Genomic DNA, 22,569 nt, shown 5'->3' with positions numbered 1-22,569 from the left:
AGGCAGCACCACCCAGGGAAAAAATTCCTCTCTCCATCCCACTGCTGCAGCCTGAGCATCCAGCAGCTGCAACCACCATGTCAGGTCACGGACTCTCTTCTTTCTGCCTCCCAGCTTTGCACTGAATAAATGAGTCAATTACAGGCTTTTGATCAGAGCCAAGGGCAACAAGGGACTCCCGCTCTGCATACGCTGTAACATGAGACAGGCGTCTGGATGACTCCTCAGAGTCTGACCACTGCTTAAAATAACAGACATCTCTATTATTTAACATGGATGAACAGGACAGAATTTGAGTATGTTGAGAAATGCATTTTTAGATATCAAAAGAATTTAAAGGGTTAGTTCACCCAAAAATGAAAATTATATCATCACTTACTCACTCACTCTCATGTCATTCCAAAGACATAAGACTTTTGTTCATCTTCAAAACACAAATGAATTTATCTTAATTTCTTAATTTGCATCAGCCTGTTTAACATATTTGAGTGCTCCATGTATGTTCGTTTATATGAGAGTAAAAGCCTAAATTAAATATGTTTATCATTGTAAGATGATTATGTCGCTTCAGAAGACTTGAACTGAACCACTCAATTGATATGAATTTGTTTTATGATCTATTTATGAATGTTTTAAAGCGTCAGAGTGAATAGACTGATTCACTCTGTTCCACTGATGAACAAAGTTTTATGGGTTTGGGCCGACATGAGGGTGAGTAATTGAGAGAATTTTCATTTTTGGGTGAACTAACCCTCTAAACACAGCCCTCGCCTTGGTAAAGGCGCACTCTTCTCCAATAGACTTGGCTGAGAGGGTCTGTGTAGGACTTAGACCTCAGAGCTTCAATGGGGTTTGAACACACAGTTATCCATCTCACTTAGACTCAGCCCAGCACGCATGCACCGACGTAACGGATGGGTCCCATTATCACCTTACTCTCTCACTGCCACTAAACACATTTCTCTGCACTGGTTACTTATTCCATTTGTTTTTCCTGTCAGGACTCTTACACTGTCACTCCATCCGTTTAAACGGATAATGCATATGCAGTCTTTTTGCGTGACTGTGGAAGAGAAAAAGAAAAATGCAGACAAAGAGAAAAGAGCAAGTCATACGATTTGATCTTTATAAAATAAGACTCAGTTTTCAGATTATGTTATGTGGTGCATGACATGATTGATACAGAAACCACAGTGATGATGAGACAAGGCATGAGAAAGAAAATGTGATTGTACACAGCACAGACCTTTGCAAAGGGTATGACCATATTTAATTTTTCCAGGAATGAAACGAAGCAGTTAGGAGAGATAGAAGTACAGTGAGTTCAATGGATTGTACGTTCAACGTCAATAATGAAACATTTTTCTAAAAAACATTTGTGACCCTGGACCACCAAACTAGTCATAAGTCGCACAGGTATATTTGCAGCCATAGCCAACAATATATTATCTGGGTCAAAATTATCGATTTTTCTTTTATGCCAAAAATCAAGTAAAGATCATGTTCCATGAAGATATTTTGTAAATTTCCTACCATAAATATATCAAAAATATGGATATGCGTTGCTAAGAACTTAATTTGGACAACTTTAAAGGCGATTTTCTCTTTTTTTTTTGCACCCTCAGATTTCAGATTTTCAAATAGTTGTATCTCAGCCAAATATTGTCCTATCCTAACAAACCATACATCAATGGAAAGCTTATTTTTACCCTTATGGCTGGTTCTGTGATCCAGTGTCACATTTAGTAGACAAAAACTCCATAAAAGAGTTTTGAAAGTTACATGTAATCTAGAACATTTAAAAAATTCATGCCATCGAAAACCCTCATCCTTCACAGCCTCATTTTCAGCAGAGTAAAATTCAATATGGCATCTACCTGACTAAGGCTTAAGACGCTTTACAATAGGTACAGCCTGAGACAGAATGTCACACCATGTACAAATGGCCAAAAGCAAAAGAAAGACCATTGATGCCAATATTGTTACTTGTTCTTGGTTTCCTAGTGGCATCTTAGTGGTTTTTTCGAAACCGTATTTTGTGTCAGAGAGGTAGAAATTTTAATGTACAACTTTAAATGATCTTTTTCTGCATAGGCAATAGAAAAAAAGGAACTGGTGAAGATAGAAAATTCCACTTTTTATGGGATATACTGTAAGAGAAATGTATATAACTTCTGCAATAAATAAACTAAAATAATAAATTGTAAGTAGTAAGGCCACCCCATTCCTCGAGCTGGCTGCCATCTGATTCATCACAGTAGTTAAAAGACCGTAAAATGAAGAAATCATTGCACTGATTGCCCCATTAACTTGATTTTCCGCTCCTTAATTATAGTAATTAGTATAATCTTATATATGCTTTGATCAACTGGTCAAAATTATATAGTTCATTTAAGAATGACATACACTCCATTGTTAAGACTTAAAAAATAACTATTTAAAAGAGTTATTTAGTTCCACCACAAAGACCTTCATTCTTCAAGCATCGCACGTCACAGTATCTCTTTCACAAGAGTGAGTATTATTTAATTTATGTGATAACACAGTCAGACAGCTAATCACTTGTCTTGCCCCTTGCCTGTACTGCTGTGGCTGGCAATGCAGATGATGATTTAGGGTAAATGCCACAGTCTGACCTCTGTGAATGTTAAAACATGCTAATAACCACTGCACTTCTCTGCGCACATGCCCAGTACAGACTGTCCTTCCCGATTATGCAGGTCCACTCTCAACACTCAGAATGTCAGCTCTCCATGGAAACCAGACCCCTTAAAAGTGCCCAGTCAATGACAGAAGACATTCCATGGCAATGAATTAACATCCAATAGAACAACAAAGTGATCAAAGGAAATGCAAAAACAGAGACAGAGGAGCCCAGCATTTGTGAATTTGCTATTATGATACTGTGACAGAATGAACACTTTTGTAAAGCGGAAATGTAAGCTATTCACTGTGCAGAGAAACACACATTCCAGAAATTAGTAATTAAAAAATAATTGTGTGACATTATTATAATCATAGGGTCAGTTATTCAAATAAAAATGACTCTTTCTTCTCCTTTACATGCAGTTTGTAAATTAAAGATGTTCTAAGTTTCCTATGGTACAAAAATCCAGATAGGCAGGGAAAGTGAGTGAAATCATTAGAAATAATATGAGTACGCCAAAGTACGGGTATAAATATATGACACTGTGACAACAGCAAAAGGTAATCATATTTCTATTCAACGTGATCATGTTATTTATAACCAACAAGGGTTATATATTATTTATAACCAACAAGGGTTATATTGTTGCTTCCTGTTGTTCAACTGGTAGAGCATGGAGTTAACAATGTCAAGATATGATATTGAAGCCATACACTTACCTCTGTTGAGGAATATGTAAAACAGCACAGAACTCTTCTGTCCTGGTTCAGCAGTGCTAAAAACAAAAACAATGTATAGTGATACTGTAATGATGTTTACGAAAGCTGCATCTGAACAAAACAAAGCATAACAGTGTATGAAGGCCTATTTGCAGCTCATGTATGCTACATGAAACTAAAAGAATCCAAAACATCTTGTACTTTATTAACATTAACAGCCAGAATTAGTAATTATCAACCTATTATATATTGTCTGCATTGTAAATAACAACATTGTACCATAGTGGAACACAAGTATTAGCAAACCATCATATTATTATGTTATTATATCAAGTTATCATATCCATCTTCATCCTCATCTCCATCTTCTCTCTCACCCTCACTCTCTCCCTGAAGGACTGTCACTATGATTTTATCTTCCTCATCACAGTATGACCCCTCATCATCACCCTCATCAACTGCCTGTGTTTTATACCTCTTTGAAGTGCTATAGAAAATGTGCAGATATGCAGATACAGTATGTGAATTACTATTCTTATAAGTGCATTACAAAATCATGTGAACATGCAATTATTTAGAGATAATTCTCACTCTTTTCCTTACAAATATGATGCATTTGTATTCAAACCTATTATGGCTGTATGGCCTTATGCGATTCCATTATGGTACAATGTTGCCTTGAGGCAACACACAGTTTTTTGTTATTTTCTCTAAAACATTTGATGATATATAATGTAAAGTTTTTATAAATACTTCTTTACTTGCCCGTGAAGGTGACTCATATTTTTGTGGGTGATTAAATGGATACAAACAAGTAAAAAAAGCACTTTTCATGAAAATATGGAGTCATGTGACATGCTGAGACACAAATGGACCCCCGTTGGTCATGTTTTGGTCTTTTTTGCACTTTAATTGATTAGTATTTGAGTTATTCTGTCCTGAGATACGTTTGATCAATCAATTGGTGCCTTATTTTATTAAAAACAAACTAAAATAGACCATGTTGCCTGGAGGCTCCGTACCATAGAGGGTTAATGCCTTTCATACAAAAGCGACTAGATTAAGCTAATATTAGCTAGAAAAATTCTTACCAACAACAACATCTCTGCTTCTTCTCCATTTTCTAGTTGCCAATAAACAAATCCATCTTATTCATATTTTCTTTCCTCTTTAGTGAGAGTTACAGAAACGCAAATACAAATTGTGTACAAAACTGTGTGCTGTCCTTTAACTTAAGCCAGAGCCGTTGGAAAACGTCAGCGACTAGTGGGTATCTTGACGTTTATATTTGAATTGTACGATATAACGGCTCTGTACGTGCATATTTCTAGAGGTCAAGGTGCTGTCGTGTTCGCTCGAGCCGTTACCGTGTCTACACCGGACGCGACCGTTGTCGCTCGCGTCGCAAGATACTGTAGATACGCAAGATACACAAGATGTGTACACTGACGCGACTGAGCGCCGGTTGCAAAGCATTGTCCTCCGTATCAGCAGGCCAACGTCATAAATAGAACGAGTTTACTGTCGGAGATTTGTCGCCCGAGTCACGCCGCTTCAGGGTTGCCAGGTTTTCACAACGAAACTCCCCCTCAAAACTAGCCCAATCGCATTTCAGTTGGCTTCCCTGGTACAATTCGCGTTCCGGGGGCTATAATATCACGTTATTTTGGGTCGATTCAACCCGCGGACGTGAAAAACCACCAGCGGCAACAGTGTAAAAGTAGCCCAATTCCGCTGGAAAACCGCGGACTTGGCAAAACTGCGCCGCTTCCAGTGTAGACAACATCCCTGATTATAATGGGTTTGTCGCGCTACTCCCATCCGGACCGGTGCAGTAGACACGAGTCATATTGTAGCCTACAGTTCAAACAATTTTATGTTGAACGATGTTGTGTCTGTTCCCAGCATCCATTGCAGCTTGGAAATAAAGATCATTGCTTTGCATTTTTACTGGCTAAATGTATGCTGCTGCTGTTGTTGTCACTGTTGAACAGAGTTCATATTTTTACTGAATTAACATTTGTTGATCATCACCATGTTTAGGATTTATGTTGTGTCGAGGTATATGTTCATCTCATTGCAACATTTGTATTTAATATAGGCCTTTTTATCAGGGTCAAATGTTTTCTTCTAGTTTAAATGTTTTCTTCTAGAGGCAAATATCATGTAATTAGTTTCGAAAATCAAAGAGAATGAAAAAAGATGAAAGAACAAGGATTGGAGCCCCTTGTTGTTGCTAAATGCAAAATAATCTAGTTGCCCATCTTTATTAATTAAAGAAACAGTAATTATAATGAAGGTACATTTTAATGTACATTATAATTTCTGTTTCTTTAATTAATAAAAAAGATACAATTTGTATAATTGGGGCATTGAAAAAATAAAGTGAATTCTTGTAATAGTGCATGTTTATTTTTTATTACTGTATAACTACACTTTTAACTTCCAATAATACTTGAGCCTTACTTCAGTGTGTTTCTGTATGCAGTCTAAAATGCTAGTGAAAAAAAAAAACAAAAAAAAAAAACAGTTGACACCTCAAAGGTTAAAATCAAGGCACTGAACAGGTTACCCTTGGCCAAGACTGAATTTGAGGCATACAGTATGTCCAATTTATATAAGAGATTCTGTGAAGGTATGCTGGCTATTCATCTCCCAAAGCCAAGAAGGTGTTGAGATCTGAAGTGTCTATTTTAAAAGATTTCTTTGGCAGACAGGAAATATGCAGGGCATTTGCTTTTTCCTTTTGAAGAGACAGTAAGCATTTTACAATTTCATTGTAACTGGATGGATCAGTTGAGTGTTCTCTCAATCTCTCCAAGTAGTGCAGTTTTTTTTTTTTTTTCTGAAGCCAGGACTAAAAAGGACACATATGCAATTTAATTTATTGGCTCTATATGGTAAAAAACAATTGAATCTTATGAAAATCTTTGATATTCTTTCACAGATGGAAAAAAAACAAAAACATTTGAACTTACAGTATATGACGAACACATTGGAAGTTCATCATGTAATATTTTTATTGTTTGTTTGTTTGTTTTTACTTTCTGAAGCAGGACTACAAAAGACACACACACAAGTTAATTTATTGTCTCTGTATGGTAAAAAAAGAACAAAAAAACAATTGAATCTTATGGAAATCATTGATATTCTTTCACAGATAAAAAAAAAACAACATTTGAACTTACAGTATATGACGAACACATTGGAAGTTCATCATGTAATATTTTTATTTTACAATACAGTGCACTCATTAACTGCAGAGCTTGAACTGTCAGTCTAATCATACATTTTCAACCAATACTTAATCATACCATCAAAGTGATGTTATATACATACACACATAAATATATATATGTGTGTTCACTTGTTTTCATGATTTACGAGGGCACAAATTTGTATAATGACATGGGTATTACACTGGTATTACGACGTAAACATGAAACATGAGGACATTTCATGAGTCCTCATATTTAAAATAGCTTTAAAACATACTAAACAATGTTTTATTAAAAATGTAGAAATGGAGACATTGTCACTTTGATAGCAAAACAAACCTGTGTGTGTGTGTGTGTGTGTGTGTGTGTGTGTGTGTGTGTGTGTGTGTGTGTGTGTGTTCAAACCTTTGAACTGTGCTGTTTATTTCTCATGCACTGAATATTGAATTCATGTCATGAATGACCTATTTTAAACTGGCAGTGGGACTTCCTATTTCTGCAATGTTTGTATGATAAGCACCTGATGTAATTAAAGCTTTTATTTCAATCTCAATGTTGTCCATCAGTTTGTTTATCGTCTTATAATGAAAACGAAGCATAACTAAACTTAAACATAACATGAAGAAAAGACATTTCTGCCTGAACACATTTAAACAGACAAAAAGAATAAGAGGCTTAGTTAATTGGTGAAAACAGGTTTTTATTTTTATTTATATCTGCCAACAGCTATAGTGTGTGAATTTGCTTTAGTTATAAACCAGATTTAAGAACATGATGCTGTATTAAAGAAAAGTAGTAGGAAAAATAAACCGGTTGGAAAATGTCAACCACCTCTGATAATGGTTTACATGTAGTCCTACCGCTAAAGCTCACAGCAATTTTTTGTAGTTGCGCTCCCTCTAGTGATTAAGATAGGCAGTGCCACAGCAAAATTATAATGCTGATTTGGCATACAAATGATAGGATTGTGATTGAGACACTCCATATTGAGTAAGTGAAAACTGTGGAAGAACAGAGCTGGATAAGTGACAAAATAAGGCAAAGAATCATTCAGCATTCAGGATACAACAGTGAGCCTTTTTTTATTATTTTGATTAGTCTACTTGATTTCAAATCCATAGACCTTGGCCTCGCCATCAAAGTGCATATACTTGTACTTCTCAGCACCTTGACGGTTAGGGAAGTGAAATTCACAACCATCAGGAAGAGTCACCAGGAAATCCTCATTGGTGAATGTGATTTTTATCTAAAGGAAGAAAAGAAATAAGATAGCATGCTAGTTAAAGAGGACCTTCTTGCTCTCAAACCAAGCTGGAGTTTTTTTGCATATGCTTTGGTGGGAATTATTTAAATGAGGAATATTGTGACATGTTCGTTCCCAAAACAAAACTCAAGACTTCAGAAACAGAGCTTACTGATATAGACAATAACTCCTTTTGGAGTCACTTTGTGCTTTGTAACTTTGCAGACCTTTTTCATATTCAAACAGTAACACTACACACAAAATAAAGCTGAAAATGTAAAAAAGCATAATAGTTCCTTTTTAAAATCTTGGCCATTATATTTCACCCACAGCTCGTTTATTATTATTATCTTTAAGTTTATGCTTAAGCTTCATTAAGATATATATGAAAGTCTTGTGTCTTGCCTGGTAATCCTCATTCTGATTAAATGGAAAGCTGCTCTCTCTCTGCTCCTCGCACCAGTTGCCACCGTGGAATGAATTGCACACTATAGTGCGGTGGTCACCATGGGCGTCAAAACGAGGGTTCAAGTGTAGAGCGATGTCATCAGCGCTGTGACCAATGTTAATGGCAAAACTGCAATAGAGCAAATGAGAGATACAGTATAACTCTTGTTGCTGTTAACATCTTGAATTCGAAAAGTTACTTTGCAGAGGCTTACTTTGTAGAATCGGCCTTGGGGATTCCCGTAACAGTCAAAGTCTGTCCCACCTTGAAGGACATATTCTGCACAATCACACCCTGTTAGACAGAGTGAGAGCTCATGTTACTCTTTATTCTATCTACAGTCATTTGGTTTTTGTATATCTCACAGACTGATTTGTTTGGGATACACACTACTAGTATAAATAGCAGAACATGTGTATCCACTTAAATTTGACTTGTACAGCTGGGCACTGTGCCTGGTTTTCCCTAGAGACCAAAGAGAGATTGTAACTGTAATGATGGAGTGCACAGAATCAGCCTCACAAAAGTCACATTTTCCTATGCATTGAAAGGAAAATCCTGGCCCAATGGTAAAAGGCAAAGAGCCAGACTTCAAAAAACTGCAGATGTGGCTTGGTTGCTCTATTGGAAAACCTCTGTGCTACAAGATGGATACAAGAAGAGCTATAGCTTAAAGTCAGCATGAAATCAATATGGACAATACTTTTTTTTTTAATGATTTTTTTTTTCATTTTTGTTTTTATATAAAATTCAAAATAACTAGATATCAAAATCATGTCCTCTCCCTTTTGCTGTGACATCTCTTCTCTTCTCTGGTGATGTGTTTACTGGTACGAGAGTGGGACAACCTGTCCCTCACATGACATCACATCAATAGCAACCACAACCATCCAACAATCTAATCAATTGACCCTTCAAAAAGACCCGCCCCCCTTAGTTACTGTTGCTTTGTCCAACAAGCCTGGCGCTGTCACGCGACACACAATGGAAAATACATTGCGGAGCAAAGAGGACACTGACAACACGTCGATAGAACAGGTTACTTATGATATTAAACAAAGTCCCAGCTTTCAAATTGTGTAATTTTTTAAGAAATTCGAACAATAAAAAACTTTTTTTGTTGTTCTTTAATGTGTCGTGACAGAACTCTGTAGCGCCTCAGCTCAAGTGGCTCGTGAACCGATCATCTCTTCTTACTAGTTCATTTATAGCATCAAATAAACATGAATGAACATGAGAAGGAATGTTATTTCAAATGCGGAAAGACGTCAGTACATTTTTCAAGTTCAAGTCCACCGAGGTTAATCTTCTAACTCCTGACTGCTCTGTCGGACAAAATGGCAGATTCGGCGTTATGATTGGTTAGATCGCTTGTCAATCAAACTTCTGGCAAAGGGTCAATTCCCAATGGGCAAAATTAAGTCCCGCCCTACATCTGTTCTTGTTTGAGGAGCCGTTTCACTCAGATATCCCTACATCACAATAGGGAAGAAAAGACAATCTCAACTTCCGTTTCATGACGACTTAGTCATTCAATCTTGTAAAAACCAGTGGCCATGCCATCTCTGTGCAGATCTGGGGTAAGTTGAGAAGCCAAGTTGGGTCAGCAGCTGCAAAATCACAAGTTAAATTATACAAAGGCTCTTTTGTGATTCACAGCTGCCAAGGAAAGTAGATTTTACAGCTGTATTAAAGATGGCAAAGGAGATTGGCTACAGCTGGCTGAAAAAGTGGACAGAAAAGATGGTCAAAAGAGAGAATGGAGAAGGAAAAGAAGGGAAAGGGCACTTAGATTGAGAATGCGAAAGAACAGGTGTGTAACAGAGGTGAATTCTTTCCACATTAGTCGGTGTGTAGAACGACACTCTCAGAGCAGCGCGCTACGTCTCGCTCTTTCTTTCTCAACATTTTTTTAAACTGCTTAATTTAACTGCAAAAGGGAAACTGGCTGGTGATACTTGCAAAGAAAGAATGAGTCACACTGCTTCCTCTGAGAAAGAGAAGAGAAGAGAGAAAGTGAGAGAAAGAAGAAAGAAAGTGAGCTAAAGGTCTCCTTTTCAATGCCCCTGGGTACTGGTTTTAGACCATAGTTGGGCTCAAACTGGCCAGTCTTGCTTCATCTGTAGAAATGCCAGAGGATTAAACATGTTAAAGTATGATAAATTACCCTAAAATTCCAAAGGGTTACAGACTACATGCATTGCAAACCCAATAACCTAAGCTATAAAGCTAACCTCTGTCTTAAATGTATCATAATTCACTTTCTATTATTTGATTATGGCTGCATTGCTCCAATGAAAAGGCTCACGTATAAAACTAAACTCAATGACTCTAAACTGAAAAAAAAAAGAAAAGAAAAGTCTTCCCTCCAGTCTTCAGTGTCACGTGATATTTCAAAAATGCACTAATATACTGATTTGACGCTCACATTTTTTTCTTCTTATTATCACAGTTAATATTTTTGTGGAAACAGTGTTACTTTTTTATATAACGTAAAAGTCTCTACTGTCCCTTTTGGTCAATTTAATGCATCATTGCTCAATAAAAGTATTAATTTACGTAAGAAAAATCTTTCGAACTATTTTGTTCCAATTTTCTAGGTACTCTTTGTATCTGAGGTAAAATATTTTTTTATGAATTGCGTTTCTTAATATTTACGAGGGGGAAAAACGTCACTGACCAGTACAACATTATGATAGAAAATGAATCTGCTGATGGAACTAACAATTTAGCAGTATAACGGTTTAAGTGGGTCACCATGTTGGCAAAATCACAGTGACCGTTTAAGTGCAGTCAGATATGAGCAGGTCACACCCATGAGCAATGCATATCAGTAGACACGATTCTATCATAACTATGGAGCAAACACACAAACAGTATCAATAGACATAAACACCTGACTCCAGCTGCAACGAGTAGCTACATACTGTAAGATATTAGCCATTTGATGTAACTTATGATATGCAGAATACACTGTGACATATGCTCTCTCTAAACAACTCACATAGACCATTTGACATAAAACGAAAGGAATAATGTATCGACGATGTTTTTTTTAAAATTACTCACGTTCATTTTGACTTCCTTCGAGACCCACTGTGAAGTGAAATCAAGTGTCTGGGAGAAAAGTTGCGTGCTGTGGAGGGCTTCTTATGTCCACTGCGAGCTAGGAGTGTTCAGATCTTCAGATGACCGATCTTTATTTCACCCAATTGGATTTCTTTGTCTAGTCAACCTCGACCAATCGTAAAAGAGTTATGTGGAGTTGCTGTATGGAGTCTATTTCTAGGCATACCCTGGTAATACGCTATAAATACATTTAACTAATTAAAACAAAGCTTTACCCACAGTTAATGCTGCTGTACGTTGCGAGCAGAACATAATTAATGTAGTTATACGCTTGTACCCCATAACTAATCTACTTATTAATGCTTTATTAAAATAACTGGCTTCAGTTTCCATGACAATTAAACACGTAATAAAAATGACAGGCTTATGAAGGTATTGAAAAATGTCACACGTTGTAAAATACATTGATCATTTAAGGAAAATTCGTAATGATGAGTTGTTATCAGAGGTGATGTATTTGTGGTCTGAGTGCTGGAATACTTAGTAATATTGGAGCTGACATAAGGGTGTGGTACTGACCATTTGCGCTGCTTTGCGAAACTGACGAGCATTTTAACACGACTGTGTCGGTTAGGGTACTTATTTATCTGAACTGTAAAACCAATTTCAGCACATATAGCAACAGGTTTGTTTTGAAAGCAAGTTATTTATTAGTGTGACGGCAAGAAAATGTTTTTATAGGGCTCCAGGATGTGTCTTAAGAGTACTGACCGCAAACTGAGGAAATGCCCCCAAATAAATATCTGCAATATGTCATTCAGTAAATTTTTACAGATAATAGTTTTATTGATTTTTAAACATTGTCATATACAAATAGTATATGCCCCTTTTCACATAGAGCGAAAACACCGATTAACTAAAAAATAAAATAAAATAGATGTCCAACTGAGAAAATGAAAAATAATAACTCATCTCAGGATTTGGGTTTTGTCATCTGGTCAGTCAGAGAAAATATTTAGAAAGTATTTATACAGTTATGCACAGGCAATAAAATGTTTTGGCAGCAGCAACCTCAGTAGCTGCATGCCCATCTTTATTATATCATCATCAAGATGCTCAGGAGAAGAGTCTACTGTGCGTCCTGCACGTCCAAGCCACGCCCACGCAAAGATACGCCAACACCAACCACGCCCGTTATATCTGCAAAGAACGCCTTCTACATAAATTGTAGGCCAATACTTAAAGCTGCAGTTCGTATCTTTTTTTTTTTTTTCGTTAAAATTCTTCAAAATCAAATTTTGAGCAAGTACATAACCAGCCAGTGTTCAAAGCGATCTCCTTACCTTAGCAGGATTCACAACAGTAAGCTTAAAATAATGTTTTATAATTCGGGTGGTACTGGTAGGTTTCCACGGGAAATTCGAGCATTCCGCCATTCGTCTTTGTGTCATTACTTCACATCTGTAAACAGAAAGAAGAGTCCCAGCTAGTATGCTAAATCACATGTGAGGATGGCGGATCATTTCTCACAGCAGCTGCAATAATTAAAAGGATAGTTCACCCAAAAATAATGTCATTATTTACTCACCCTCATGTCGTTTTACACCCCTAAGACCTTCGTTCATCTTTGGAACACAAATTAAGATATTTTTGATTAAATCCGATGGCCCAGCGAGGCCTGCATAGACAGCAATGGTACTTCTCTCAAGATCCATAAAGCTACTAAAAACATTTAAAACAGTTCATGTGAGTTCAGTGGTTCTACCTTGATATTATAAAGCGATGAGAATATTTTTTGTGCACCAAAAAAACTAAATAATGACTTTTTAACAATAGTGATGGGCCGATTAAAAAAAAAAAAACTGCTTCATGAAGCTTTGGAGCTTTTCGGATCAAAATAGTGGATCGGAGTGCCAAAGTCACGTGATTTCAGCAGTTTGGTGGTTTGATACACGATCCAAATCACTGAATCGACTCAAAAGATTCATAATGCTCTGAAGTAGTGTTTTTAAATCAGCCATATACTAGATATTGTTAAAATGTTTTTTTTTTTGTTTTTTTTGGTGCACAAAAAATATTCTTGTCACTTTATAATATTAAGGTAGAACCACTGAACTCACATGAACTGATTTAAATATGTTTTAGTACATTAATGGATCTTGAGAGAGGAAGTAGCATTGCTGTCTATGCAGGCCTCGCTGAGCCAATGGGTTTCATCAAAAATATCTTAATTTGTGTTCTGAAGATGAACGAAGGTCTTAGGGGTTTGGAACGACATGAGGGTGAGTAATTAATGACAGAATTTTCATTTTTGGGTGAACTAACCCTTTAAACTTATTTTGATGGTGGATTGTAATCCAGAAAGGTCCAAATGACAATCATCAGTAACAACTGGAGATTCACCTGTAGTCAATAGCAAAAGACTTCAGAGTGCGGAGTGGCTACAGAAATTGAAATCTACAGGTAACACTAATACACACTAAAGCTGATGTTTAGTATAACAATAATAATAATTTGCACAGCTTGACGTGATCCAAGCTAAGCGATTGTTAGATTTAATCATCATTGGCAGCATGATTTATTGTAGGCTAATGTTTTTTTCTCAGTTGGTCAGAACAAAAGTGTAGACGTGTTATTTACTTGTTCAGATGGCATTTTTCGGTGAAAATTCTTATTTTGGTCATACTTTCAAGATGTAGAATCTGTGATTCTGAAGTACAGTATCCACACCGATGTGGTGACTGACACCAAACATTAGATTAATCTGCACAACCCACCACGTAAAGATGATAATTCCGCAAATAACTGCAATTGCAGGTTTCAAACAGAGGCAAAACTTACGGACTGCAGCTTTAAAATGAGCAAGCCAGATGAAGAACATTTTGTAATATATGGTTCAACTCAAGTTAAATACATTAATAAGATACTTTTAGAAACGAACAAAAACTATACTTGGCTGATTTTACCGGACACAGCCATATGATTTAAAGTTGATGCCCAACCAACCCGGCAGGTGGCGCTGGAACCACAAAATATGTGGACTGAGACACACGAAGAAATTCACCATAGAGTTCACACATGCTTCTTCCGCAGTCTCTAATAGCAAGCATATTTGTGTGTTTTAAAGAGATTAGTTCCAATGAAAGTTGAAGAGGAGGAAGAAATGGGCCATACAACTAGAAAAGACGTTATACACACCTTTCAAGTGAACTTCTTCGCTATGGGTCTTTTAAATGCATTTCCATGGGATGTAAGTAGCACATTTTACTTGCGACAATGTATTTTTAGGTCATCTTTTGTTTCATGAATAACGCAATGTTTTTGTAGTTTTTAGACAAAGAACTTACAACTTCAGAAACTTCAGACATCATAATAGACATTCTTCAGAAGGTAAAGAAGCTATTGTGAAAGCGAATGAATGAGTCAATCAGTAAAATTAAAGATTTTTTTTTTTTTCGCAGACATGTTTGCATCCCATTTGTCTCAAGAATCCCCCCTCTTTAAAGTACAGAAGACGCTTCCTAAGAGAATTGATAAAAAGGGTTGGCTTTGTTTCTTTACAATCATAAAACATGTTTCAAACATGTTCTACTGATTTTGGGATACTGCTTGTTTAGTTAATTTTTTTTTTTTTTTTTTTTTTTTTTGCAGCATGAGACGATAGCAGCTGAACCTCTGGATGTACTGTATGAAGCGTTAGGAGAACTCATGTTTGCTCAGGAGGAGGACTTGTGCTACAAAACCTACTTACTGGTAAGTTAAATCACTTCAGCCCTGTACCTTATTCCTTATAACAGAATTTAATATCAGAAAGTGTTTAATCTCAAAAGCCAACAGGAGATGCAGTTAGTCTAGCAGAAAACGTGGCCCTCATCTCTCAGGGCACCACCGGTCTGGTTACCTGGGAGGCTGCCTTGTACCTGGCTGAATGGGCTCTGGAAAATACACACATCTTCAAAAGCAAGCAAGTCTGACACTTCATACCTACATTTATTTCTTTATATTATATGATTTTATGAGATACAGTGGATACATCTCCAAAAATCTGAGACTAAAAATCTGGGATTACTGCCATTTAATGTTTAAGTAATATTTAGAAAATACAAAAATAGCAATGATATAAAAATCCACTTACATTATTTTATTGATAACATAATTAGTCATTTACAATTGTTTCTAATCATATATAGTATATATACATATATACTGTTCAAAGGTTTCGGGTCAGAATTTTTTTTTTTTTTTTTCAGAATTGATACATTAAATTGATCAAAAATGACTCTGACTTCTACACTGTGTAAGATAAAATGATGTGGACATTGAAGATCTTTAAGTTTATTGCAGTGTAGCAGTGACAAAGTACTTGGGTTCAATGGAGTCGGAATGAACCCCTGAATATCAAAATCCCAAACCTTTTATCCTGTTACAGATTACCACTCCTCATGTATATAAAGTTGCTCCTGTTGTAACGGCTGTGGTCTGTATGTTAACAAAGTTGAGATTTCCCATTGTCTCAGATGGTTCTCGGTATCCCACACTTATTCCTGTTCTACAATTGATGACCATTTGCTCAGGATGTGATCACCCCAAATGGTACAGAAACAAGATAACTGATGACTTTCTAATTCTCTATGATAATTAAGCCATTTTGGGGATGAGCTCATTCTAACATATAGTTTGGAGTGGAATATGGGTCAAGGCAAAAAACCTAAAATAAATTGTATTTCCAATGAATGCTGTTCTTTTGAACTTTATATATATTGCCAAAGATATAGTCAAATAATCTTAAAAAAATGGTTTCTATAAAAAATATTAGGCAGCACAACTGTTTTCAACATTGAGAAAATCAAATCATATTAGATTGATTTCTGAAGGATCATGTAACACTGAAGACTGGAGTAATGATGCTGAAAATTCAGCTTTGCCATCACAGGTATAAATTAAACTTTATATTAAAAGTTTATATTAAACTATATTTAATCAGCTATTCTAATTTGTAATAAGATTTTACAATATAATTTTTTACTCTATTTTTGATAAAATAAAATGCATCCTTGGTGAGCATAAGATTTCTTTCAAAAACAGTATAAAAAAAAAAATTAAAAAAATCTAACCGACCCCAAACATTTGAACAATAGCGTATATATGATGTAATGTAGTATATAGTATGAGAAACAAGAACAGAGTGACTGAAGCTACTTATAAAGGAGTGATTGAAGTGACTTTGTTTAGTTAATTGTTTAAATTATTACATTTATGCTGCTATAACTTTACATTTGGGCTGTACATGCAGGACAGTGCTAGAGCTGGGCAGTGGAATTGGACTTACAGGCATTGTAGTATGTCGGTCATCCAGCCCAACCAAATACATCTTCAGCGACTGCCATCAAACTGTGCTTCAGAGGCTGAAGGACAATATCACAAACTGCTTAACTAACTCTGACAGCAACAGTGCTTCAGTGAGCGTGGAGGAACTGGACTGGGAAAATGTGTCTGACGAGCAGCTGCAAAGAATACAGGCCAACACCATCATTGCTGCAGGTGACACAAAACCCAGGGATATTTTCAAGATTACACATACATAAAATGTACACACACATTTTCAAATGTGATTTATTCTCATTTAATGATTAGAAGTACTCTGAAATGAAAGTATAATGCTTGAAGTTTTCAGTAACATTGCTGTTTATTTGAACCAGATGTGGTGTACGATCCTGATGTAATTGCTTGTTTGGTGAAGCTGCTGAGCAGGCTTCTGAATGACAAAGTTCAAAAAAACCGTCCTGATGTTTACATTGCATCTGCTGTACGTAACCCACAGACGTATGACTGTTTCAAGAAAGAATTAGGTAGGTTTCATATTAATATTTTATTCCATTACACTTTTAATTTAAAACATATCCATTATTCTCTTCATAATGAATGATTTGAATGATAAATTTCTTTTATTTACAGAAAGAGCTGGACTGAGACATGTCATCTTGAAAGATTCTATTACTCAAGTATTTCCATACAACCGATCCTCTACTATAGAAATGACCAAAATATATGTATGACAGAAACAATCTCTTTGTAATAAAGTGTTTATTTACATATTATTTACAAGGAAAGTGTGCTTTTTATTCTCATATTCAAGTCTTTCCCAATGGCATTGCTGGAATGCTGATTGTCCCATTGTGGGGACTGTTAGCTTAAAAATATGTACCCTGTGCAAATACCTGACAGTAACTTTCCATAGAATGGGAGTCAAAGGATTTGAGAGGATGCTACATGAGCCCATCACCAAGATGTTCAGTCGCAGTGCTCTTTAATAAGCGGAAGAACGTTATGGTCCCAGTTCTCATCCCAGCGCTGCTGCCCACTTTCCCTTAGATTCTTCCTGAAGATGCCCAGTTTCCCCTGATCACCAGGGAAGTCTGAAAACAGAAGCTACAGAGATACTAGAATTAGCCATCAACATTTATCACAAGGGATTCAAGATGTTTAAGAAAAAGTCTTGATCTTGTATTTCATGCTGGTTTTTATTAACATAAGTCTTACCTTTAACTGTTCAGACAGCTCGCTGGAGTCTTTGAAAATGAGCCCGTTTTCCTCATGTTTCACCAACTCATGCAAGCTAACATGATACAGAATGAGCTGATGTAATCGTTTCCTGCATGACACCTAACATATGTTAGCATTACAGATCAATCTCACAATCTTACCACTGAAAGTGTATGGCACAGACTGGCAGGCAACATCCAAACATGTCAACCACTTTCATTGGAAGGTCAAGACCACTGGATGATTTGTGCAAGCATACCCCAAGATCAGCCGAACCTGCGTCGAAAACATCAAAGAACAGCACACTTGTGTAAATGCATGTTTTTTAAGCCAATACAATCAGCAGTTAGCAAAGATGAACACCTGACCCATGACCTTTAAATTGCTGTTAATGAGTTCCTCTTACCAAGTAAAACTGGATAATCCTCTGCTTCCAGCCATGGAGTGCAAATCTTGACATGTTGAAATTCTTTAGAGTCAATCAGCTTCTTGTAATACTCCTTCTGAGGACCTTTACCTGTATTAAAACACAAACAGGCATTGGTCCACGGATGACTTTATGGGCATTTATACATACTAGACTCAGTGCTGTGTAGGGTTGGGAATCAAAAATCGATTCCAATTCTGGAATCGGAAACTTGTTATAAAATTAAATTTCGATTCCACTAATCGATTCTGTATGGGCATTTTAATGTAGTTTTAAACCATTCAAGAACACAGAAAGAGAACTCAATCAGGCACTTGTGCACTGTTTTTTTGGGCTGGGCACATCAGTGTGCACAAAAAGGCGACTCTCATATAGTGTACTAATACTGAATTGAGTTCTCTTTCACATATTCTTGCACTTGAACGGACAAATACACAAAAAATTATGTCAAAATATCCTTTTAAACATTTGGTTATGTCTTCAGTGTACATAAACAGTTGAGAAAGAAAACGCATGTTTAACTGCATTATGGATCCGTGCATTAGGTCTTAAAGTGACATCTGTCATTAATGTTGAACAGTAACAAAAGAAAAAGGAAATCACTCACAGATCTTGACTGAATAATGTTTGTAATTTTAATAAGGATTAATCTATAATTCATAAAAAGAAAACTATGCAGTGTTATTTTACATTTGATTTCAATTTCTTAACTTTGTAGCAGTATTGCTAATTTGTTCTTATTGTATTACTGACTGTATACTTGTCTTTATATATATATATATATATATATATATGTTTTAAAATTTATATTAGTCTAGTTTATTAGTTATTTGTTCTTTAGGCTGCTGATTTTCATTGTATTCAGCTGCAAAAGAATGTCTTGCAAAAAGACAGAAATATGACATAAATAGACTAACATGTTTGACTTTTTTTATCATATCGGAATTGATAAGAATCGGAATCAATAAGCAGAATCGGAAGTGGAATCGAAATCACTAAAATTCAAATGATACCCAACTCTAGTGTTGTGTACCTGTAATCACGCAGACCAATGATGGAAGTTTGTCCTCTTCCTCAACAAACTTTTCATACTCTATTAGAGATGGAAAGAAATCAAATGTTGGAGATTACATAGTGTAATAGGTTTGAATACATTAACTGTAATGCAACTGTAAATTACAGAAAAGGTTGTGGTACACTATGGCCTGGTTTCACAGACAAGACTTAGATTAAATCCGGATTAGGCCTTAGTTCAATTAGGACATTTCAGTAGCTTTTATAAATGTATCTTAGAAAAAGAAAAAGAAAAAAACATTACTGGTGTGCATCCTGAGACAAAACAATGGCAGTGACATATTTTAACATATGTCAGTGCAAGTTGTTTTTAGGTAAAACAGCTCAAAAATGCATTTTAGTCTGGGACTAGGCTAAACCTAGTCTGTGAAACCGGGGGTATAGTTCATAAATCTGATGTCAGTAAGATTTCTTAAATATTTCATTAAAAAGTTTATTCGAAAAAAAAAACAGTAAAAACAATAATATTGTAAATTACTATTTGGAAACTAATACTTTTTTGATTCATTGATGAATAGAAACTTCAAAAGAACACAATTTATTTGTATTTTCTTTCTCTTTTTTGTAAAATATAATGCATCCTTGCTGAATGAACGTATTCATTTAAAGAAAATCTTAAAACAGTACTGTATATGGAAAGATAAATAAACAAAAATAATAACCTTCAAGGGCTTGTAAAAGAATTGAGAAGTCTTCATCCTCTGTAGAGAATACAAATAATGAATGTTAGGACATTTCAATTAAACAAACAAAGGATAATATCCGTAGAGCTCAGTGTAAACGGCACTGACCAGTCCAGCTGGTGCTGCTGATAAGCAGAGCAGGTCGTCCAGCAGAGCGCGTCACAGCACCTGTTTGAGTGTTACGCTCTGTGAAGGCTGTCAGTTCCATGTGCTCCTTAGTGACATCACAACTAAGAAATCATAAAGTGGTATGTGTAAAATATTAATAAAATGACAAACCTAAATGACAACAGAGCTGAGTTGTATTAAATACTATTTGTGCGACTTAATGGAATGAGAGCAAATGGCTTTACATGAAAATACTTACCTAGGCCTAAATGGTGAATAAACACTGCCCATTCTGACAAACAGCTCATGTTGAAGTTTCAAAGGTGTTTCTCTAAATATCGAGGGTGGCTTGTCATATAATGTGGTTGCCCTACAATTGCAAGATTGATTAACTGCCTTGTCTTATAAAGAAATTAAAGTTTTTATGATTTAATAAAAAATAATAAAGGACCAAATATTATTAGATAAAAAATTTTAATTCAGCATACTCAATATTCCAGTTCTTCCGAAGATCTTCGCGCATTGCCTTAGTGACACATAAGTTATGATCTGAGAAACAGCCAAAGAGCCTCTCATACCTGCCAACAACATAGCATAGTTCAGACGATTCCCAAATACTGCTTAAAACACACTGTCCTTAAGAGATATTTTCATGTGTTACGTACCATTTTGCCACCTTGACAATTAGATGATTCTCTCCATGAGTAAGAGCCATTATGGTGTATCCATAGTTGTGCCAGTCTATGATGAACTGGTTTCCCCTGAAACGACTCGCCACCCATGTCACTGCTATAGCTGGCAGTCCAGGAGGGTTCTGCAGAATGCACAAATGTGACTCAGAATGTCACTTTAAGAGATCATCAGATATAGAAATTACTTTGCTAAATACAAGAGACAGACACCTGCATAAGGATATAGCCTTGGTCCTCAATCTTCATCAACACATAGAACAGCTGGAAAGACTGGAGTATCACTTTTGAAATGTACCTGAAAATTTTGGGGCCAACTGAAAGGAAAATGCAGATCACGTTCTTTATATCAGAATGACTGTGCTTGGTCTGCTGTGCTTGACAGTAATCTTTTTAAACATATTTTATATTACCTCTAAGCCCCTTTAGTTCTGAAATTGGAAGTATGTCTATCCTGTCATCTTCAAGAATGTCTTGATGAGGTTTAGTACCTACGTGAGCAACATGCTAGTGTTAGAGGTGCTAAAAACTAGCACTGTGACCTGTATATGTAATGCATATTTACAGTTTATTAGCATGCCTTAAATTCAGACATGGGGGCTACATTAATGGGCATTTTGTAACATGCATAAAAGCAAGTAATGATGCAATGAGAAGTGCATGCGTTAAAATGTATATACCAAGAAAGCCAATTAAGGTGACACTGTATCCATGTCTGCTGAGAGAGAGCGCATGATACTGCATGCGAGGACTGCGCCCTATATCTCCCAGCACCAACACGCAAACGTTCAAATGTGCAAGTTCATCGCGTCCCCTTAATCCACTGGCTAGTACAAAAATAAGCACCACTACAGCGACTGGCAGAAGAGCCCACGATAAGCTTAACCCCGATAATAACCCTAAAACAACCAATGCAACTGTCACTACAGCTACTGCCGCATTGGCATCCGCCATTGTGTTTTCCTGAATATGACGTGGCTGAAAGTAGGACAGGAAATTTAAAGAGACACGAACCACAGGCGAATACAGCTAATTATAGTTGCATTAACATTCTTCAAGGTCGCTTAAACCTATATAGTTACTACCAATAAATGAATTAAACATCATGACATAATTTCGGATGTCATAATAATTCTCTGAATTTCCATTCGCGCACACATAGTACAACGAAGTGCAAGGAGATTCACGACACATGTAGGCAGAAACAAGTAAATATTAGGAATATTAGTTAGGAATATTAGCCTATTAAATTCCATATCCAAAGGAAAAAAAAAATCAAATTAGAGCCTACTGGTCACGGGTAAAACATATCTACTGTAATATAATACATTTTTAAAATATTACCAATATTTGCGCCTTGCTATTATTGTTATTATTATTTAAGTTTTAGCTAAAATAGAAAATACAATTTCAGAGAATCTTTTTTAGAAAGAAAGAAAGAAAGAAAGAAAGAAAGAAAGAAAGAAAGAAAGAAAGAAAGAAAGAAAGAAAGAAAGAAAGAAAGAAATCGGGAAATGGTTAAACTGTCCACGAAATGAGGAGAAAGACCAGCCGAAACGGAATATTTTCAGCAAAAGCAATAATATTCAAACTATGTGGCACCCCAGGGTCTCTACAGCCCTAAATCTGAGCCACGTGATGGGTTTGTTTTGCCAAACAGCTTCCTTCGCCTTTGAAATAAGAGGGAAAAAAGGCTACTGG

The 22,569-nt window shown here is 36.0% G+C and overlaps 3 protein-coding genes across 5 annotated transcripts; 1 reads left to right on the top strand and 2 right to left on the bottom strand.

Annotated features, from left to right (window-relative positions):
* Positions 1-6,965: 6,965 nt before the first annotated feature.
* On the bottom strand, positions 6,966-11,494 carry LOC137011399 (beta-galactoside-binding lectin-like). The gene is made up of 4 exons (XM_067374232.1): positions 11,345-11,494; positions 8,490-8,569; positions 8,233-8,404; positions 6,966-7,830 (listed from the first exon to the last, which is right to left on the bottom strand). The coding sequence occupies exons 1-4, from the start codon at positions 11,348-11,350 to the stop codon at positions 7,684-7,686; spliced, it is 405 nt and encodes a 134-aa protein (XP_067230333.1). The 5' UTR covers positions 11,351-11,494; the 3' UTR covers positions 6,966-7,683.
* A 2,911-nt stretch (positions 11,495-14,405) lies between these two features.
* Positions 14,406-17,490, top strand: eef2kmt (eukaryotic elongation factor 2 lysine methyltransferase). 2 transcript variants are annotated; one of them, XM_067374214.1, is made up of 8 exons: positions 14,406-14,594; positions 14,672-14,734; positions 14,806-14,886; positions 14,996-15,097; positions 15,175-15,308; positions 16,638-16,885; positions 17,044-17,193; positions 17,300-17,490. In XM_067374214.1, exons 1-8 carry the CDS (start codon positions 14,484-14,486, stop codon positions 17,398-17,400), a joined length of 990 nt encoding a protein of 329 aa, XP_067230315.1. In that variant the 5' UTR covers positions 14,406-14,483; the 3' UTR covers positions 17,401-17,490. The 2 variants fall into 2 exon arrangements, with proteins under 2 accessions (XP_067230315.1, XP_067230323.1); XM_067374222.1 differs by lacking the exon at positions 14,806-14,886.
* Positions 17,491-17,611: 121 nt separating this feature from the next.
* Positions 17,612-21,837, bottom strand: alg1 (ALG1 chitobiosyldiphosphodolichol beta-mannosyltransferase). 2 transcript variants are annotated; one of them, XM_067374191.1, is made up of 13 exons: positions 21,549-21,837; positions 21,282-21,359; positions 21,082-21,185; positions 20,845-20,993; positions 20,668-20,757; positions 20,439-20,549; positions 20,180-20,301; positions 20,051-20,089; positions 19,348-19,407; positions 18,294-18,404; positions 18,049-18,163; positions 17,885-17,960; positions 17,612-17,773 (listed from the first exon to the last, which is right to left on the bottom strand). In XM_067374191.1, the coding sequence occupies exons 1-13, from the start codon at positions 21,820-21,822 to the stop codon at positions 17,636-17,638; spliced, it is 1,467 nt and encodes a 488-aa protein (XP_067230292.1). In that variant the 5' UTR covers positions 21,823-21,837; the 3' UTR covers positions 17,612-17,635. The 2 variants fall into 2 exon arrangements, with proteins under 2 accessions (XP_067230292.1, XP_067230301.1); XM_067374200.1 differs by lacking the exon at positions 21,282-21,359.
* Between the last annotated feature and the right edge of the window lie 732 nt (positions 21,838-22,569).

The sequence above is a fragment of the Chanodichthys erythropterus genome, chromosome 3 (assembly GCF_024489055.1).
Source record: "Chanodichthys erythropterus isolate Z2021 chromosome 3, ASM2448905v1, whole genome shotgun sequence".
In the NCBI taxonomy this organism is placed as follows: Eukaryota; Metazoa; Chordata; class Actinopteri; order Cypriniformes; family Xenocyprididae; genus Chanodichthys; species Chanodichthys erythropterus.
The sequence above is the reverse complement of the archived record's forward strand: the minus strand, read 5'-3'. Positions and strand labels throughout refer to the sequence as shown.